At 39.9% G+C, this 17996-nt stretch overlaps 1 protein-coding gene across 1 annotated transcript in view; it reads right to left on the minus strand.

The window, feature by feature from the left end:
• Window positions 1-568: 568 nt before the first annotated feature.
• The window catches only part of si:dkey-288a3.2 (protein phosphatase 1 regulatory subunit 37), a 42218-nt gene continuing 24790 nt past the window's right edge, over window positions 569-17996 (minus strand). Inside the window, exon 11 of the mRNA XM_053237324.1 lies at window positions 569-1449. Within this exon, the coding sequence (XP_053093299.1) occupies window positions 1246-1449 (204 nt within the window). The 3' untranslated portion in view covers window positions 569-1245. The remainder of the gene's footprint in view (window positions 1450-17996) is intronic.

Here is a 17996-nt window from a genome sequence, read left to right on the forward strand (position 1 = left end):
GTGTGTGCGTCTTGATCTACACATCTACACACACTTCTCTACACACACCTGTCAATCAAAACACATCTGAGTAATCTGGGATTCTCCAAGACGAGTGTTTGAACCCCTGAAAACTGTACTTTTTTTTTTTTTCCTCTAAATTTGCATTGCATGGGATTAGACATCCACCGCTCAGAGTTCTGCCCTGGATGTGATTTTTTTTTCCTTCCTCCAGTCAAACAATTAAAGATCCATTAAGAAATGTCTCGGCTATAAATTCAGAATCGCTCCTGATAATCTCCTTCAACGAAAAATAATTAAACATTTATAGACAAATTGTTATTTAGTCGCTAATTTAATAACACGAGTTAAGAGAATGAAATATAAATGAATAAAAATTGCACTGTACTAATAAACACTAATTATACTACACTGTTTATGTTACAGGCTTGCAACTTAAATATGATATACTTAGCCCTTTTTCTATACAGAGAATAAATTTCATATTTTTCCAGGCTGTAAACATGAATCTGGTTTAATAAGTGAGTTTATGGAAGATCAGTAATTAAAAAAAAAAAAAAAAAAAAAATGTTCTGTTACATTCAGTAAATACAACGCCTTTTCCAAAAACAATACCTAGTTTTATAGTTACACACAGCTCCAAGTTTCAGTGGAGCTCATTTCTTTCTTTAAAGTGGCGTTCAGCGTGGAGTGTAACCCGCTAAACACGCTAATCGCAGTCTCAGATACGAGCTGAACAAACGAGCAGACGTAAACCGCGGCCTCCTCGTCCTCACATATGTTCGTCTTCCCACGCGCCGCATTTCTCTCCTCGAGCGAGTGAACAGAAATGTCGTTTTTCTGTAAACTATGCGGTGTTCTACTACATTTACGCACACACTCATACACACTCACGCACACTCATACACACTCACACACTTTGGTCTTTCTCTTTGAGCGAGCGAGTATTATCGAAGGTGGAAGCCTGGCAAACAGGATTGACTACACACCGCTCTAATAAAGTGATCTAGCTAGACTGAAAGAGCGCAAGAGAACGAAAAGGTTTCTGTTTGTTTCGAGGCCATTCACATTTGGAAGCAGGCTCGTAAAAATTGCTTTTTCTGAAAGTGGCACAAAAAAAAAAAAAAAAAAAAAACCTCGGCAGGAACATTAGGCTGGAAACAGCAGGGAGGCCAGGGCTTCATTAGGGAGAGAGGCTTCAGCTTTATTACGTGGATTTGGAGTTTAGCATTATTTGCAACGGAATTATTGTTCTTCTACGCTTGCAAGTGTTTGGGTGGGGACTTGGGGAGCTGCGGCTTCACCGTCATTATCTTTCCCGTCGTCGTTGTCACGCGTTAAAAGCGTAGCAGAGCGCCGGTCCGTCTCCGAGGCCGCCGCAGCATTCGCCGCACACAGATCAGAGATCCTGCTCAGTAGATTCTTCTGGGTTTCAATCAGAAACTCGTCCTGCGAACAAGAAAACAGCGTGAATATTTAACGCGGCGCGGCTCAGTCGTACCGTTTTTAGTTATTCATCAGTTTGACTTCAGGAGGGATTCATATGTGAAAGAACAAGGCTGTAAACACAGATGCTTCTGCTGAATCTGATGAAGAACAAAAGAAAGAAAGAAAAAGAAACACACACACATACACACACATACACAGTAGTAGTGGGTGGGGAGCTGGCTGGCGGACAGCATGGGCGACACACGCACACTTCCCTGCTCATAAATTATCACCGGGGATGACGAGGCCTCCGAAGCCACCGGTGTGTTTTTAGCGGTCGAACCCCACCGTGCCAACCTCCCGACCCCGGCGGAGCGATGCCATGGCGATGCCCGCCGTGCCAGCCTGTTTTCAGCAGAGCAGTTAATAAAGAGATTGATTATCAGGCTGTCAGGAAGTGACAGTTGGACAGGGGCCGCTCCCCGTGAGTGACAGAGGGCACGATCGGCTCGCTGCAGCAGCAGCGCCGCGCCACCCGCACAGTGCCAACGCGGGGAGGGAAACCCGCCGCGGGCACAGCCACCGCCTTCTGGAGCAGCAGCTCCACGGCTGCAAAACACACCTCCGCTGCCAGAGTCAGAGTTCGGCTCTGCCATGCGCTCCCTTCCGCTTGGCTCGCATACTCCTCACATATACACACTGAGCTTAGGCCTCGGCTGCTTCTCCAGGAGACTCATCAACATCTGGGCCAGCGCTCAAAAAGTTACGCAGGAAACTTCCCTCACAACTGCTGACCTTTTCTAGGTCAATTATTTGATTGGATGACTCGTGGTGGTTTGTGACCTTCAGACCAGGGCTCGATGCACGGAGATGTCACTGTCCCACGTTTTTAAAGAAAAGAAAAACCTCGTCCTGAAAAACAGGCATCTCCATTTTCATTCGCGTTGAAATTATATCATTATATCGCTAATTATCAATATTTTCATTCCATTCACATTCACAGCCGCATCAGACGTACGTTCTTCATTGTTGTGTCAAACCAAGTTACGACCCGACCCACTCTCCTGAAACCAATTCTGCGTTCCATTGGGTTCGAGGTCTCAGTATGTTTATGAGAAGATCCTACATAAACTACACTCTCTTTGTAGAAATTTCCTGACAGCTTAGAGGTGATTTCTCAACCTTCCAGTCAAAGTGGAATTACGGTCTAATTATAATCATTTATTGACACATCGGAGGAAACTGTTGACATTCCTGACAGTTGCATCTCACTTCCACTGTCACTGTGCCTTTACACTGTTTATATAAAAGATTTAATGGCGACTTGCTAGCTAATTCAGTCATTAGCTAGTTGAAACTCTGTATTCATATTTGCTAGTCGCTTAGCAACAGTGTTCTCACAACTTGAACCACTTAAATGGCGATGAATCGTGTTCGTCTTACATTGAGAGCACAAAGTTACAATTTACATTTGAATGAAACGAAGAAACTTCGCAAATCGACTGTACGCTAATATTATGAATGACAGATTTGCTAATGTGACTCTGAAATTATACAATTATTACAGGTCTGTAAACACGTTTAAACATTACACACAGCACCTTTAATGGTTAATTACACTGAGTTACTAATTAGCTATTACATTAGTAGGTTGTCTAGCTAGCTTCTTTCAGATATTCAGGGTTTTTGTGCCAACTTGGGCTAGTTTTGGAACAAGGATGCAGGTGGAAAAAGTGTATTTTTTTGGTGAATTTAAAAATTGTCAGCAGCCTTCAAGACCTTGTTTTAAATCAAACAATTGAAATAAAAACAAACCAATTTCTGCAAATAAAGAGAAAGTGGTAGCACAGACAGTTTGTGAGATTGGGAGAGGGAAGAAAGTATTTTGGATTATGGAGTAGATAGTGGTCATAGCAGGTGATGATTAAAAAAAAAAAAAAAAAGGCAAATTGCAGATACTTCAAATCAGAAATGCGTGCACACCACTGTGAACTTGCTTATCATGCACAGACTGAGGAAAAAAGATGAAAAATGCATCTCACTTTTGCCAACTTTTTGGGCTAGTCTTAAGTATTTTTGCATTTTTTTTCTAGATATAATTGGGCTGGAAATTTTGCTAAGACCTGGCAATAATCCCCCTTATAATTATTTTTACAATCTGACCACTGCTTTATGGACGCATCACAGCTGGGAATCTTGAATGTCATGGATTTCGAGGCCGTATGAAGTAGCGAAGGTGCACGCTGAAGACGAGGGAAGGATGGGGAGGTGTTTGGAATCGTCCTAATTAATGATTTAACACCTCTCAGGTACATGTACACAGTCAGACACACTTTCGGTCCTGCTTTGTCTGTCCTCTCGGTTGAGATGCTGTCTGCGCGTTACGGCAGCGCGTTTGAAGTCGCGCTCGTCTGTCTCCTGTTGGCCGCGTCCCCCTTTTTTTTAATGAAACATAAGCTTTAATAGCGTCACTGGGAGAAGCGGGTGATAAAAGGCGAGGCTGCGAGCTAGCGCGCCTGTTTCCTCACGAGCGTACTGTTCAAACAGCGCATTGTTCAAAGACAATGCATGCAAAAGACGCACAGAAGGGGGGTGCTGGGTGGGTGGAAAAGATGAACAGAGGGGGGGAGAAAAGCAGCACCCTGTCTTCAGCGAGATCAAACCATCTTGCAGGTAAAATATACAAAATATATATATATATATATATATATATATATATATATATATATATACAACGAAGGGTCTCCTGATTTGACCAGGATCACAGATGAGGAAACCGTCTAGCGTGACATGTTAGAGAGCACGAGAGAGACGAGTAAACCATCAGGCCTCGTGATGAAAAGCTGTGTAACGCTCTCCGGGCCTTTACGAACGCTTTGATGGGTTGTGATGTTAAGAAACTCTCAGCCTGTGAACGCAAACAGGAGAGGACACAAAGTGTGCGGACGTTGCTTTACTTGAAGTTTAAGCCCTTTAAAAGCTCACAAAGCTCAGCAAGACCACTTCAGAGGAACGTGCGATCGTGCTATATCTCCAGGTATCAAAAACATTCACTGGTGTCGCGAGAAGTCTTTTCAGACTTCGCTGAGCTTCACAGCAGTCGATACTTGTTTGTGAACATCTACAGGGAAGGCTCTCTATCCTACACCAGAACGACGCAGATGGACAAGAGGCTCAGTGGCATGAGCTCCTTCTGGCACCGTGCCACTTACCCGGGCTCTTTTTTTTTGTTTGCCAGGCTTCTAAACTAATCGGGATAAAAGCAGGTTCCTGCCGGCCACGAATTATAAAGTCATTAACGAGTACAAATAAGGCTGTGCGTTGAGGGGCAGCGAGAGCAGGCCGATGCAGAGCGCCAGGGGTTTCGGGGGTCTCAGAGCCGAATGAGCCTTTACACAAACACTCACAGGCAGTGCCAATCAAACACTATGGCTCTGTGTGTGTGTGTATGTGTGTGTGCTCACTGGTCCATTATAATCCATCCATATTTATTCTTGTAATAACTGATAAAGTATAAATCACTCGTATCTCCCATTATGTAATCTGACTGAACACAAACGATCAGCACTATCTCTCGGTATCTCTTCCTTCTCTTCCTTGATATTATTTAAGGTCTCCGTTGCACAGCGGCGATAAAAAAAAAAAAAAAAAGGAGATGTTTAAGTTGCTCTGCTCTGGTCTTGGCAACTAAACTAGCTCATTTGTTAGCTCTGCATTCCCTCAGACAGCCTTATAAATGGAGGCACTATCCAATTATTACAGGGGCTAAAAGTAGAGCTGCGGCACGCCAGAGCAGAATCTATCACCGCCGTATATATATATATATGTGTGTGTGTGTGTGTGTGTGTGTGTGTGTGTGTGTATAGAGTTGTACATACACAAAGATTTAAAGTAAAAATCTAAAGTACACATGCTCCAACTGACATTACTGATCATGTATTCATCGATATATATGTGTGTGTGTGTGTGTGTGTGTGTGTGTGAGTGTGTGTGTGATGTAAAAGGCTACTTTGGAAACTTTCTGATAATTGGCTTCTTAAAAAGAGGGCCTCATTTTTAACTGTGTCACCATGGCTGGTGGATGACAATTAATCTGTTTTCCACTGTTTTCTTGGCATCTGTGCCAATTACTTTATATGCTAATATATGTAAATTACCAAACATTTCAGATGCCAGTAACAAGTAGGCCTACGCATGCGTCGCGTTTTATTATTTTTATTTTTTGCATTTAAAAAATGCGTTCTGTCGTTGCACTTTTATCCACGTTAATGTCAGTATGGATTGAATAAGATAGGAGTATGACTTAAAAAGAAATGTAGCTGTTATTTGTGAGAAATAGAAATTATTATTGTTATTATTATTATTATTATTATTATTATTATTAATTTTGTTGAGGAAAATAATGATCTTATTTAAGACGAGTGCTTCATTGCCACTCTATATAATACAGTATAATAATAATAATAATAATAATAATAATAATAATATATGAAAAAAATAAAATCCACAATCAAACAAGCTGCAAATTGCATTTTTCCTCATTGTTATTAAACAAGTCTTAGCTATTTTGTGGTGTTTGATTGTGTTGTGACTTTATTATTATAAGACAGAAAGAAAAGAGTGGCTGATAAAATGTAGCTTAAATAAAATGTACTTAAAATGTCTGGATCTTTCTACTCAATAACATAAAGAGCTGTAATTACCAGCACTTTATTTCCTCCTTCAGTCTCTTCTACACACACTGTCGTGTTTATCTATCCATCTTATTCCACATATACGTCGGAAAGCGTCTCGTCTGCCTCCGACTGTAGATGTCACTGTTGTACACGAAATGGATGTTCAGGCACAGGATCGTGAAATGGATGTGACTCGAAATGAGATTTGTGGGTGTTTTTTTTTTTTTAAGTGTTTCTAATTTGATCATTTTTTTCACTTTTAAGGTAAAAGTAATTTTGTTTGCGAACATAAGTGTCCACACAAATACAGAGAGAAAGTCTCAGTATACAGCGCAGCTGTCCAATCTTTATTTAATTTGAAAACGTAGCCTACTTTAGTCCAACTTCAATCATTTTTTTTTTTCAATCATTATTTGAGCTCAGCTCAAATCTGTGTACAGTTGCAGTTAATGTTGTGAAATGTCCGGAAAACAAGTTATCGCTTACGTTATAGCAGCTATAAAGAGTCGTTCCCGCACCAGGCTTTCTTTTTTCTCTCTTGAAGTTAATAAAACAAAAAAACAAAAGCAAAAAATACAATGTAGCATGTCATGTTACCAAGAACTAGCAAAGAATCCTGAAGACTTTACTGCGGCGGAAAACCTCCTGCTGCAAAGTGCTGACACTTTTCCATAAATGTTATAAATAAATAAACAGAAAGCTGCCCCATATCAACATTTACATGTTTTTCTTTGTTAAATAACAACACAGTTTTTAAATATAGTTCATCATTTGTAAGTTTTTGCTATAAAAACGACAACGTATTAGAACCAGTACATTAATATGAACCTGTGCAGCCGGGACTACTGAACTGTTGTCAGAGCTGCTGTTGTAGAATGTTAATCAACACCTTCTGACCAATCAGATTTGAGAATTCAACAGCGTTGTGGTGTAATAAAGTATAAATGATGCTGCTGTAGACGCGGAAAACTGTTTCTCAAAAAGAAAAACAAAAAAGCTCACTTCAAAAATGACACACAAAAGTTTATAAAATGCTTTTAAACTTCAGCCAACCCAGATGAATAGTTAGTTCCATTTTATTTCATGACTGATTCTCATAATTAGCACATTAACATATTGTTAAGGACGACGGGAATGAAAAAAAAAAAATCTGATAACTGTTAGTAATGAGGACACTCGCAGAAAGCGTGGCACGCAAATGTGACATCGTGTCAAAATAAAGTTACTGCGATGAAAACAAGTGCACTGTTCCTGAGACATCGTATCTCGTATTTCCCATCTTTCAGATACATTCACATTTCAGCGCACGCACCCAGTGTGTGAATGATGTGCACTTCACGAGGTCCAGCCTCTGCTCTTTCTCCAAAAAAAAAAAAAAAGTATCTTTCAGTCGTCTATTATCAATTTGCTTTCATCTGTGCATTACATGCGGTGTGAAATTTCACCCCAGCACCAGTAATTAAGGTGAGCCCCGGCGCTTAAGAGAGCCGTGATTTGCAGCGATTATCAGGCGCGAGTGCTGGAAAACGACCCCGCTGTGACCTCTGGGGCGGACTCGAGTGCTACCGACTGCAGCCGCTGCTTATTTAATTGATCTCCACAGCTTCACATTCAAATATCATGGCAGAACAGAGAAGCTCCAGACGGGTTTTGTTCCCCGAGTGTGGCGGAGAGAGATGATTTTTGTCGTGCAGTTTTGACCTGATGGCTTCTCGTGCTGCAAAACCCTTTTGTTTGTTCACCCCGTGACTCGCGCTACGTTTCTAACATCAGTCTCAGACATTTAATGAATCTCAGGTGGTGAGATATTAGCTCGAGGAGGAGATGGCTATAATTGTTTCTTGAAGCAAGTGAATGTAAAGGCCAGATGTTGTTATTCGCTGGGCTTTGAAAGGAATAAAACACTTCGAGACATGCTGTTATGGGAAAATAATCAACGGCAGGGTGGTGTGATAAAGCAGAGTCACTGTTACCACACTGATGATGATTATTTTCCAAGTAACAGCACATCAGAAAGTGTGGTATGCCTCTTCTACCAGAAAAAAAATCACCATTATGTAATTTTTAGTTGAAAAACAAAAAAATCGTGCTTTTTATCTGTTTATAGTTACATTTCATGTCCAAGAAACAAGTTAGTTCCTGTTATCACTTAGCAGCTGTTCCCTCACCAGACTCTCTCTCTCTCTCTCTCTCTCTCTCTCTCTCTTAAAAAAAAAAAAAAAAAAAAAAAAAAAAAAAAAAAAAAAAAAAAACACAGCTTGTCATGTTAATGAGAAACTGTAAAGAATAAACTCCTCCGTCCTGAAGACTTTTCCATGGCGGAAAACCTACTGACCGTTACAAAGTGCTGGAACTGGAGACTCCTTCCATTAATGTTATATAAACATCTCCTTACAAATATCAACTTTTATAAGTTTTTTTTTGTTAAATAACAACTTTTTTTAAACCTGTTTATTAGGCTTAGATTTTGGATATCGTTCGCCTGTGAATGAGCCGTTACTATAGAAACGGCAACGTTTTAAAACGAGCGCATTAAAATAAACTTATGAGGTCATCTGATTGTTAAAAAACAAAAGTAGCACTGGAATTCAGTATAACAAAATGTAATATTGTACTCAGCAGTGAAAAAGACTGAGAAATGAGAGATAGAAAGCGATGAGCATCGTGCATTGTGAATAAGGAAGAGAGGAAGCGATGGAACCGTGGTGCTGATTTTAATGACTCATTTTAATGCATGCCATGAAGATTAGGAGTCAGTGACGGCAAAGCACCATCTGTGACCTGGATGTATGTAGATATATGTTCCTTCTCTCTCAGAGAGCGTTGGCATGGCAAGGTTATTTCAGGTGGACGACTAAACATGAAGAGACTTCATTACCAAGAGCAATACTGAGGCTCTGAACTGACCAGATCTTTGATTTCTGTAGAGAATATCATCTCTAGGAAAGAGTTTTGAGCACGAATTGTCATTGCAGTGTGATGGGTTCGGCTATGAAATCCTAATGCTTGATTACATTCTGTGTATTTTTTAGTTGGATGAAAAGTGACACAAAGTGAATCATTCAGTGAAAAAACAAACTTCCTGTCATTAATTATATGGAAGAAAACACTGATTTGCCAGGTAACTCATCATTAAACTCTGGAACTGTGTTAGGAATGCACGCTCTTTAAAAGTTTTCCTTCACGATACACAATATTGATCACAATTTTTAGTGTCACCAAATCGAAAAAAAACAGCATTTTATACAAAACAGCACTCATGAAACTAATAAAATGTAATCGTGATGTTAAATGTAGCAGGTAGGTGTGTAGTAGAGTCTGCAGCGAGAGGGTGTGACGTGACACACCTGTATTTCACATCCAATGCCCTATTTATGCTCTCTCTCTCTCAGAGCAGTGTGTGTGTGTGTGTGTGTGTGTGTGTCGAGAGCTGAGTAAAGACGAAGCCGAGAGAGTTTTACATTGCTGCCCGCTGACAGAGCCAAGGGGCATGAGAATCAATAAATAAAATCCCACATGCAATCTTAATCTAGGTCTGCTACATTCCTTGAGAACACATGCTGTTGAGATTTTTACATTAATATATACCACAGCACTGTTTAATTCTCAAATCTGATTGGTTGTTTACTTTCTCTAACAGCACCTCTGTCGGTAGTTCCGGCTGCAAAGCAAATCACAGGTTTGTGTTAACGCGCTCATTCTAATACATAATATATAGATTTCTATAGTCAGGGAATTACTGTATACTGTATATGATATGATTGCCATTTGACATAAACTTATTAAAAGTATGTGTAATTGTTGACATGGTGAAGTTTTCTATAAGCAGACATTTATTTAACTTGTATGGAAGGAGTCTCCGGTGTCAGCGCTTTGTAACAGTCAAGGATAAAACTTTTTGAAAGAAGTTTTTCACCACAGAAAAGTCTTCAGGACAGACGAGTTTGCACTTTCTGGTTTCTCGGTAACATGACCCATAGGCTTTGTGTTGATTGGTTTTTGTTTGGATGGAACGACTGTTTGTAGCTGCTATAACACAAATGATAGCAGGATCTAACATGTCTCACGAACATTCCACAACATTGAATGTAACTATAAATGGATAATAAAAAAATAATAAATTGTAATCATCTGCAAATTGCTGTGGTATAAAACACTTCCTGACTTGTTGTTATTGGAAAATTAATCACACCCTCTATCGATAATTATTTTCCTATAACAGCATGCCCCATTGTGTTTTATTCCTCACATAGTCCATCCCTAGAAATATATATCTTTTCTCAGTAAAGCAATTATTATTATGATAGGTTTGTAAATCCAATAAGCTTGTAATACATACCTCCATTAATTGAATAACTAAGTAACTAAACGAGCGGCTTAGTGTCCATGCCCTCTTAGCAGGAAAATAAGCACCAATTCCATCCTTAATAGCCACAAAATATGTGCAAGCCACTTATATGACTCCTGGTGAATGGAGCTGGGTTAATATGCACTTGGCTGGATTTACATAAATGAGAACATAATCAGGTTATGGACATTTAGTCCAACTTAACCATGCAAATAAAAGTCTACATGAGACCCCAGAGCCCATTATATCTTTGGTATTTAAAATCCTATAACACATCGTCCTTTTGTAACAATTTTACTTCTTTCCCCACCGAGTTTAAAACCATGACAAATTTCATAGCCAAGCAAATTGTAATTTTCTGCTTATATGTATACACACTCCTGCTGATGAGGTTTTTATCACGAGTGTTTATCCTGTAAAAGACATAGCTGTTAAGGAACTCTTCAGGTATTCATTTGAATAGAGCACGCTGAATGAGTGTGTCTCTAATTGATCCCTGGGGAAACCAAGATGTCTAGGCCCGAAAAACATGTTTTCCCCAATTACGGACACTCATACTACTCTTTTAAATCGAGGCCAGGCAGGCAAACATGCAACCACGGATCAGCTACAGCTACCTCGTGTTTCATATGGGATAGAGCAAGCCCATGAATGTATTTGTCTTCACAATTTACTTAAGTCTTCTAACACAGCTAATGTGTGTATCCTATTACAGTCACAATAGATTTTTCTTACAGATTTCTCTCATGTTCCATGTTTCTATAAACACAGGGTTATCCAATAAGATAATAATAAGTTATCTTCAGATAATAATTGTTTAAATAAAACTCCCTCGAAAAAACAGGATTCTGATTGAAACCATAAAGAAATATAATTTACACTTTTTGGGGGGATTTTTACTCCCATTTTCTCCCATTTTCTTCATTTGCCAATTCCACCCACTACCTAACTCTACTGAACACTCGGAGGAAAGTGCTATCGGCCCTCTTCCGCATACATGACGCTCTCAAACACCCACGATTGGCTAGCATCGCTCTGGTTGACAGGAGAGAGAGTAACTACCCACATATCAAGGCCAATTATGCTATCTTGTACTTCCAGCCACGGATGGCTCTGGCATAATCAGAATCAGATTTCGAATTCCTGACAATAGGGCGAACTCTTTTCCATTGTGCCTAACACATATTTCCATGTATCCCAAATTTCATTTGAAGTCCATGTTTTGCTGCAGTAGTTTGTTTTGCACTGGTGCTGTGACGCTAATGTAGGAAATGTAGCTACGTAATTTCCCCCAAAATATTTGCTGATGTAGTTTTAAGTAACGTAACATTATCGAACCAGCCATTTTTTAAATATAGACTTTCCCTACTATTTTACCATATAAGTTACTTAAAAATGTTTAGCATATTTTGGTGATTTTGGTCAGATAAACTTCCATTAGTTGTTAGTTACTTTAGTATTATAGCTCGAGTTTAAGGATAGTAAACATGTCTTGGCTGATCAGTCAAATTATGTACATTTTTCATTGAACTATTCCTTTAACTTTCAAGCTACAGAATAAAAGGAATGGTGTGTGGAGCGTGAGAAAGAGAAAATACTGCTCTCTGTAGGACATGGCACGCAGCGAAGCGATGATGGAGCGATGGACAGCGAGGGACTGATTACCACCGGGGCGTCTCACCTGCTAGCCCATCATCATCTCAGCCCAACGCCAAACAGGTGCCATCCACGAGTATGGAATGGCATGGAGCCGTAGTGTTGGCCTCCAGCGCCAGTGCTGCCACAGTGCCCAGCTCGGCTCATGAGTAAGAGGGCCAGAGGTCAAACCCATGCCTCCTCGCTCAATCTGAACTGAGAGTTCTGGCGAGCCAACTAATGATGGATGCCCACTCTTGCTCCCCTCTGGCCTGGCGTTGGGACACGGGCGCTTGAACAGCTGGCCTGCTTCTGCCCGCCTGGACGTGACAACCTTGGCACTTTATTAGTGGTGCCCGCCATGCCAGCTGATCCTCTCGCAGGGTCCCTGTCATGCTGATGTCTTCATCGCTAAGCAGAGCAGACGCCCGCTCCTGGCAGCCGCTGGAGGTGACAACAAATCCAATTATCTCCCCTCCATGGTGCCCAGGCAGCCTGGGCCGGTGTGACAGGGACAGGGACAGGCAGTGCCCTACTACCTACCCCAGCCAACCCCCTCCACAGATACCCTCTGTGGTCACGCTAACACACCAGCGTTCTGCCAATTCAGTCAGGTGGGACAGTGGAACAAATACAGGACTCCTGAGATCCATGCCAGCGATGAGAGACGAAGAGAAAGAAACGGAGGGCGAAAGCGAGAGTGTAACAGAGGCAAAAAAAATCCTTCTCAAAGTCACACCGAAAATGTGTCAGCTGAAAGGTGATGGTGTTAATTCATAGCAGCTCTGTTCTTCTCAGCCATTGTTTAGGACTGTGAACCGAGCGCGCTTGCTAGCGACACCGGATGCTCATGTGAGAAGCGGCAACGGGAGGGATAGAAATGATCTCAATTTAACTTCTTCTGTCTATGATTGATCTGTTCAATTGTCACGATAGAAAAGAAGTCGAAAAGTTAGCTGTGTACGGAGACTGAAGACACGGAGAGCGGCGTTACACTTCAATCAAGGTGTTTTTGCTAACAGACAAAACAATTCCACGCAGACGTGTTAAACGTACACAACACATGGTATTGTTGTGAAACTTTCCTAATTCAGACACAACACAAACCACTGAGCCTTGCATATATATCGATTACTGCTTTTCAGCTGTGGATAAAAGGGAAAAAAGATAGCAGAAGTGATGGGGATTTTATAGTGATGAGTATAATAGAACTATTAAAATATTAACCATTGGTTTATTATTCAGTTATTCATCTTGAAGTACATTTTTCTGTCACTATAGTGAAATCAATAGGAAAGGTGTGTTAAGCGAATTAGGCAAATGTGTCGTTGATTATTTTCCTATAACAGCATCTCCCCAAGTGTGTCATTCTTCACATAATATATGAATTTTTTTCCCATCATTTATTAAAATTGCATGAAGACTTAAGTTACAATGATTTGAGCTTGTTTTCAAGGTATTTCTCTTTTGATTAAGAAATGAACATCCTAAAAGAAACACATTAGCATCATTTTAATCTCATTCAATTTAAGTTGCCAGTTAATTAAGCTTATATCTACAATAACTAATTAATAACTACAACAACTCTAGACAATTATAGTTGATAGTAACCACTGATCGTGATCTCCACCATCATCGTGTTATTAATATTATTTAATAAATATAAAATCACGTGAATTTAGTGATTATTTATCAGTCACTTCAGAAAGGAAGCTCATGCCGTCTGATACCCGCTTCTCAAACACATGACCTATAAGTTCTCGACATGATTATGATGAAGCTAGAAGTTCTGCTGAGTTCCTCTCAAGATGAGATCCTCCCTCACTCACACCCCGAGATGGGCATCGCATCCATATTCAAAATAACATCCATATTCAAAAAGGGGGGATGAGGTGCTTCTGCAGGCGTGGATATTTGAAAGGGAAAGGAAAGTTCTCGCTGGATGAAGCCCCCGATAAAAAAGCAGTGACTTGAGGGCTTCATGATATTCAGATGAGCCTCAGAGCGGCTGACTGGTGACTCGGAGCGCTTGAGCGTAGAGTTAGAGGACATGCCCAAAGGGAAATACAAAAACTCTGATGGACCGGCTCATCCGACGGGCCATTTCCAGCTGAGGAGACGGAGAGGAAGATGACTCTCCGTCATATCAAAATATGAGCCATAAGAGTATTTCAGGAAATGCTGAAGTAAAAATATTCTTCTTCTTATATACATTTAAACATCTACTTAGACAAAACCTCAAAAAAGTACCTGCATTCAAAAGATTTTTATACGGGAATTATGCCATCTTATCAATTATCTACTGCGAAGTTATTATTCATGTGCTATATTACATATTTGTTGAGTATGTCATCTTATTGATTTATATTTCTGACACACAGTTGTGACATGGCCTTTAAAAAAATCCCGTCTTTCACACACCAGTTTGTCTTTCTGACTTTCTTCCGCATCCTTCCCATCCTCCCTCCATCACTATCAAATGAAGAAGAAGTAGGAAAAAAAGCAAGCTCCTTCCTGTGAAACTGTAGGTCACACCTCTGACTGCACTGATGGGGGTAAAGTAGAGCGATTAAAATGACAGGGAGACAGATCGAGTGTGACACATCAAAGGGCTCGGAAAAAGCTGGAAAACTGAGCAGCACAATCTCGCCTCATCCCCCTCTCCAGCGGGGGGGGAGAGAGAGAGAGAGAAGAAGAAGAAGAAGAAAAAGAGAGACAGAGAGAGAGAAACAAAGCCGACAAGCATGCACCGCATGGTCAACACGAGCACCCAGAGACCCCCGCGTGCTCCCGACGGCGCAAACACCCGACCCAAACACTACACGGCCAATGATTACACTATACACGCTCGCGCACTCTGAGGGGCTAATTAATGCTTTAATATGCAAATGAGCGCCACAGTAAATTACACAGCTGGCAAATATGCCTGTTTTGCCCCTGAAAATAAACCAGGAACTGAGCAAGACTGTTTGGATCGAGGGTGCAAAGAGAAAAAGAGAAAGAGAGAGAGAGAGAGAGAGAGAGAGAGAAAGATTTCTTCTAAAGTTTTTGGGCCAATTTCAGAGCTGCAGGAAAAGATTTGTAATATTTTTAACCTTAAATGTTCCACTGCCATCGAACCGCATCAGACCCTTCTGTCATTTATCATTCTTTTGCTTTTCATCTCACCGAGGATTCAATCATCCGAACTTCACAGGAAAAGTTACTTTAGGAAATACAAGACCAAACAATGCATTTATCATGTATGAATTAGTAGGCATTGAAGATGCAAGCGGAAAGTCAGTATAAATGCGTAGGACGTCTTAAAAGTATGAGTTTCCATGTGCAACAGATTCATTCATTCATCTTCACTAAAAGCCAGTTTGTGCGATTTCAGCTGTCTTATAAGACTATTACTCATTACATTGTAAATCATGGCCTAATTCTATATTTGACTATATTTGATTCTATATTCGAATGCTGTAACGTCTTCTCCGTGTCAGATTATATGATGAAGATACTCTAACGATTAAAGACTTGCTATCGTGATCCAGAAATCAGTTTGTGCAGAAAACAGACATGAGATTGAAGTAAAAAGGATTTTTTTTTTGTCCATTAGCATGTTTTATTTATATTTCACCATACCCATTACTATATTTTTACATCATGACTTTTGCATCATCCCATACCATCCTCTTATTGATGGCTTTTAAATGAGCATCGTAGCCAAATCACACTCTGAGATTTTAATAAAAATTCCTCATACTGCCCGAACTTGATCGTCAACTGCATTTGGTCTCAATGGCACTAAACCGCCAGTGAGCACGTCACATTATGCATTCTAAGACCAATCTCAAGTCACGATCAAAGAATTATGTTACGGTGTGCTATTTTTACATTATAAAATCACGCTGAAAATAATATTGGGCTCAAATTTTTTTTTTGTTCAGCCGTTGGAATCTCAAGCCTAACAACATTTATGTCAAATTTGGATTGTTATTTTTTTTTAAATTACATGTTTGCTGTAATTTTAGCATACTACTATATTGCTACTATAGTAACAGGATATGAATGTGGGTTCAGTTTCATGAATATTTTTGAGCAAACTGAGCCAATGAATTTCGATAGGCTTTATGGGATATGCAGTAGCATTTCAATGTAGTGCATGCTGATATTCACAAGCTGGAAGATAGATTAAAAAAAGGAAAAATGTCCACTGAAGTTACCTGCTTTTGGTTTGGATTGTGGTGTTTATTACTTTCCTGCCACCAGGATATTGATGGGCCTGGCTTTGGATTTGTTGCGGAGAGCCAAGGTGAAGTATGTGCCATTAGCATACTTTTCTCTGAGTATACATTGGTATGCGTGTCGTAAACTTGGATAAACTTGTTGTATACTAAACAGAGGTATAATGAATCAGACTATAAGAGTTGTGTATTATTAGTACATTAGTCACAGCTTTATCCAATGACTGAAGGATGTGTGTAAAACAAAATATCACACCACAGTTGATCCCAGAGCCTGGAGAAACAACTAAAGTACAAACTCCAATCCAAACTGCTCAACAAGACGAGATACACACTAAACAAGCTGTGAGGGTGTTAGCCAATTGAAGCAGAAGTGGTGTGAGAAGTCTCCGAGGGCTGATTTTGATGAACACCTGAATGTTATTTTTCCATATCACGCCTGTTTTCATGCCCCAGAACCTGCCAGGGAAGGATTCAGAGGAAGTAGCGCTATGATATGGAGCACGCTTTCGGCTCCCGCAGACGCACAACTTGAGAACATAATTCGCAATCATACCATCGTTTAAAAAAAAAAAAAAACAGCAAAAACTGCGTTGCTGTGATTGCATTAGCTGTAATTTTGGCTGCATTGAATGTAACTAATGTAATCAGCGCTAACGTTGCTGATATCTGCAGTTCAGTTGGAAGTTTTTCATAATAACGTGTGTGCTGTGTGTTTATGGCAATTTGTGTGCATGCATAAGTGTATTTGTGTATGTATGCGTGGGTGTGGAGTCAGTGCATAGGCCATATGTGAGTCCATCCATGCAGTTCACTGTGTGTGTGTGTGTGAGTGTGTGTGTGTAAATAGTCTGTTCCATAATTTTTGGTACCCTGCAAAGGAATAGAAGAAAAAGATAGTATAAAATAAATGCACAGTTTATTAATTTACTAATTTCCTGTCCATTTTTTTCTTTAAATGATTGCATTTTGTCTCCCAAACATGACGTGGCAATATTATTTGAACCCGTAAAGAATATTTAAATTAAATCTAAATACAAAGCATCCATCACCATGGCGTAAAAACCTAAGAGCTTTCAACATAAACGAGGCAGATGGTTGTTGACCTGCACAACTCAGGATATAAAAAAAATACATAATGACGCCAAAATACCAGGTGAAAATATGCCAACAGGAGGAAGTATGAGCAGACCCGGACCATAGTTACCTCTGCCAAGAGGTTACGAGCTGCAAGTAGGTGGATCTTTCAATAACATGATGCCAAACATGCATCCATATTGACACAGGAATGATCACAAGATGCAAAATAAAACTATAAGCCAAGAGAGGGAGTGTGATTTTATCATGGGTAAGGGTTCTTTGGGCTGACACAAAGCAGATAATTTAATATATAATTGTTCAATAAATAATGTACTTTATTATTAATAATATTCGCAATAAACATTTCTTCTGCCACACACTGCAGGCTGTTAACAGTAAACTTCGTGGGTTTATTGGTTTAAAACCTAGTGCATTAATGCAGAATTAAATTCTGGTGATGGAGTCACAGGTAGTGAGGATGTTACAGTGGCGTTGAACAATAATATCCATATTATAAACAATGTTTATAATGATTTGAGCTCTTTTGATGCAGTGTGGTCTGAATTAAAGACAGCATCCACATGCACAAAACTTTATGTATAT

This window comes from Pangasianodon hypophthalmus, chromosome 10 (assembly GCF_027358585.1).
Source record: "Pangasianodon hypophthalmus isolate fPanHyp1 chromosome 10, fPanHyp1.pri, whole genome shotgun sequence".
NCBI classification, from domain to species: Eukaryota; Metazoa; Chordata; class Actinopteri; order Siluriformes; family Pangasiidae; genus Pangasianodon; species Pangasianodon hypophthalmus.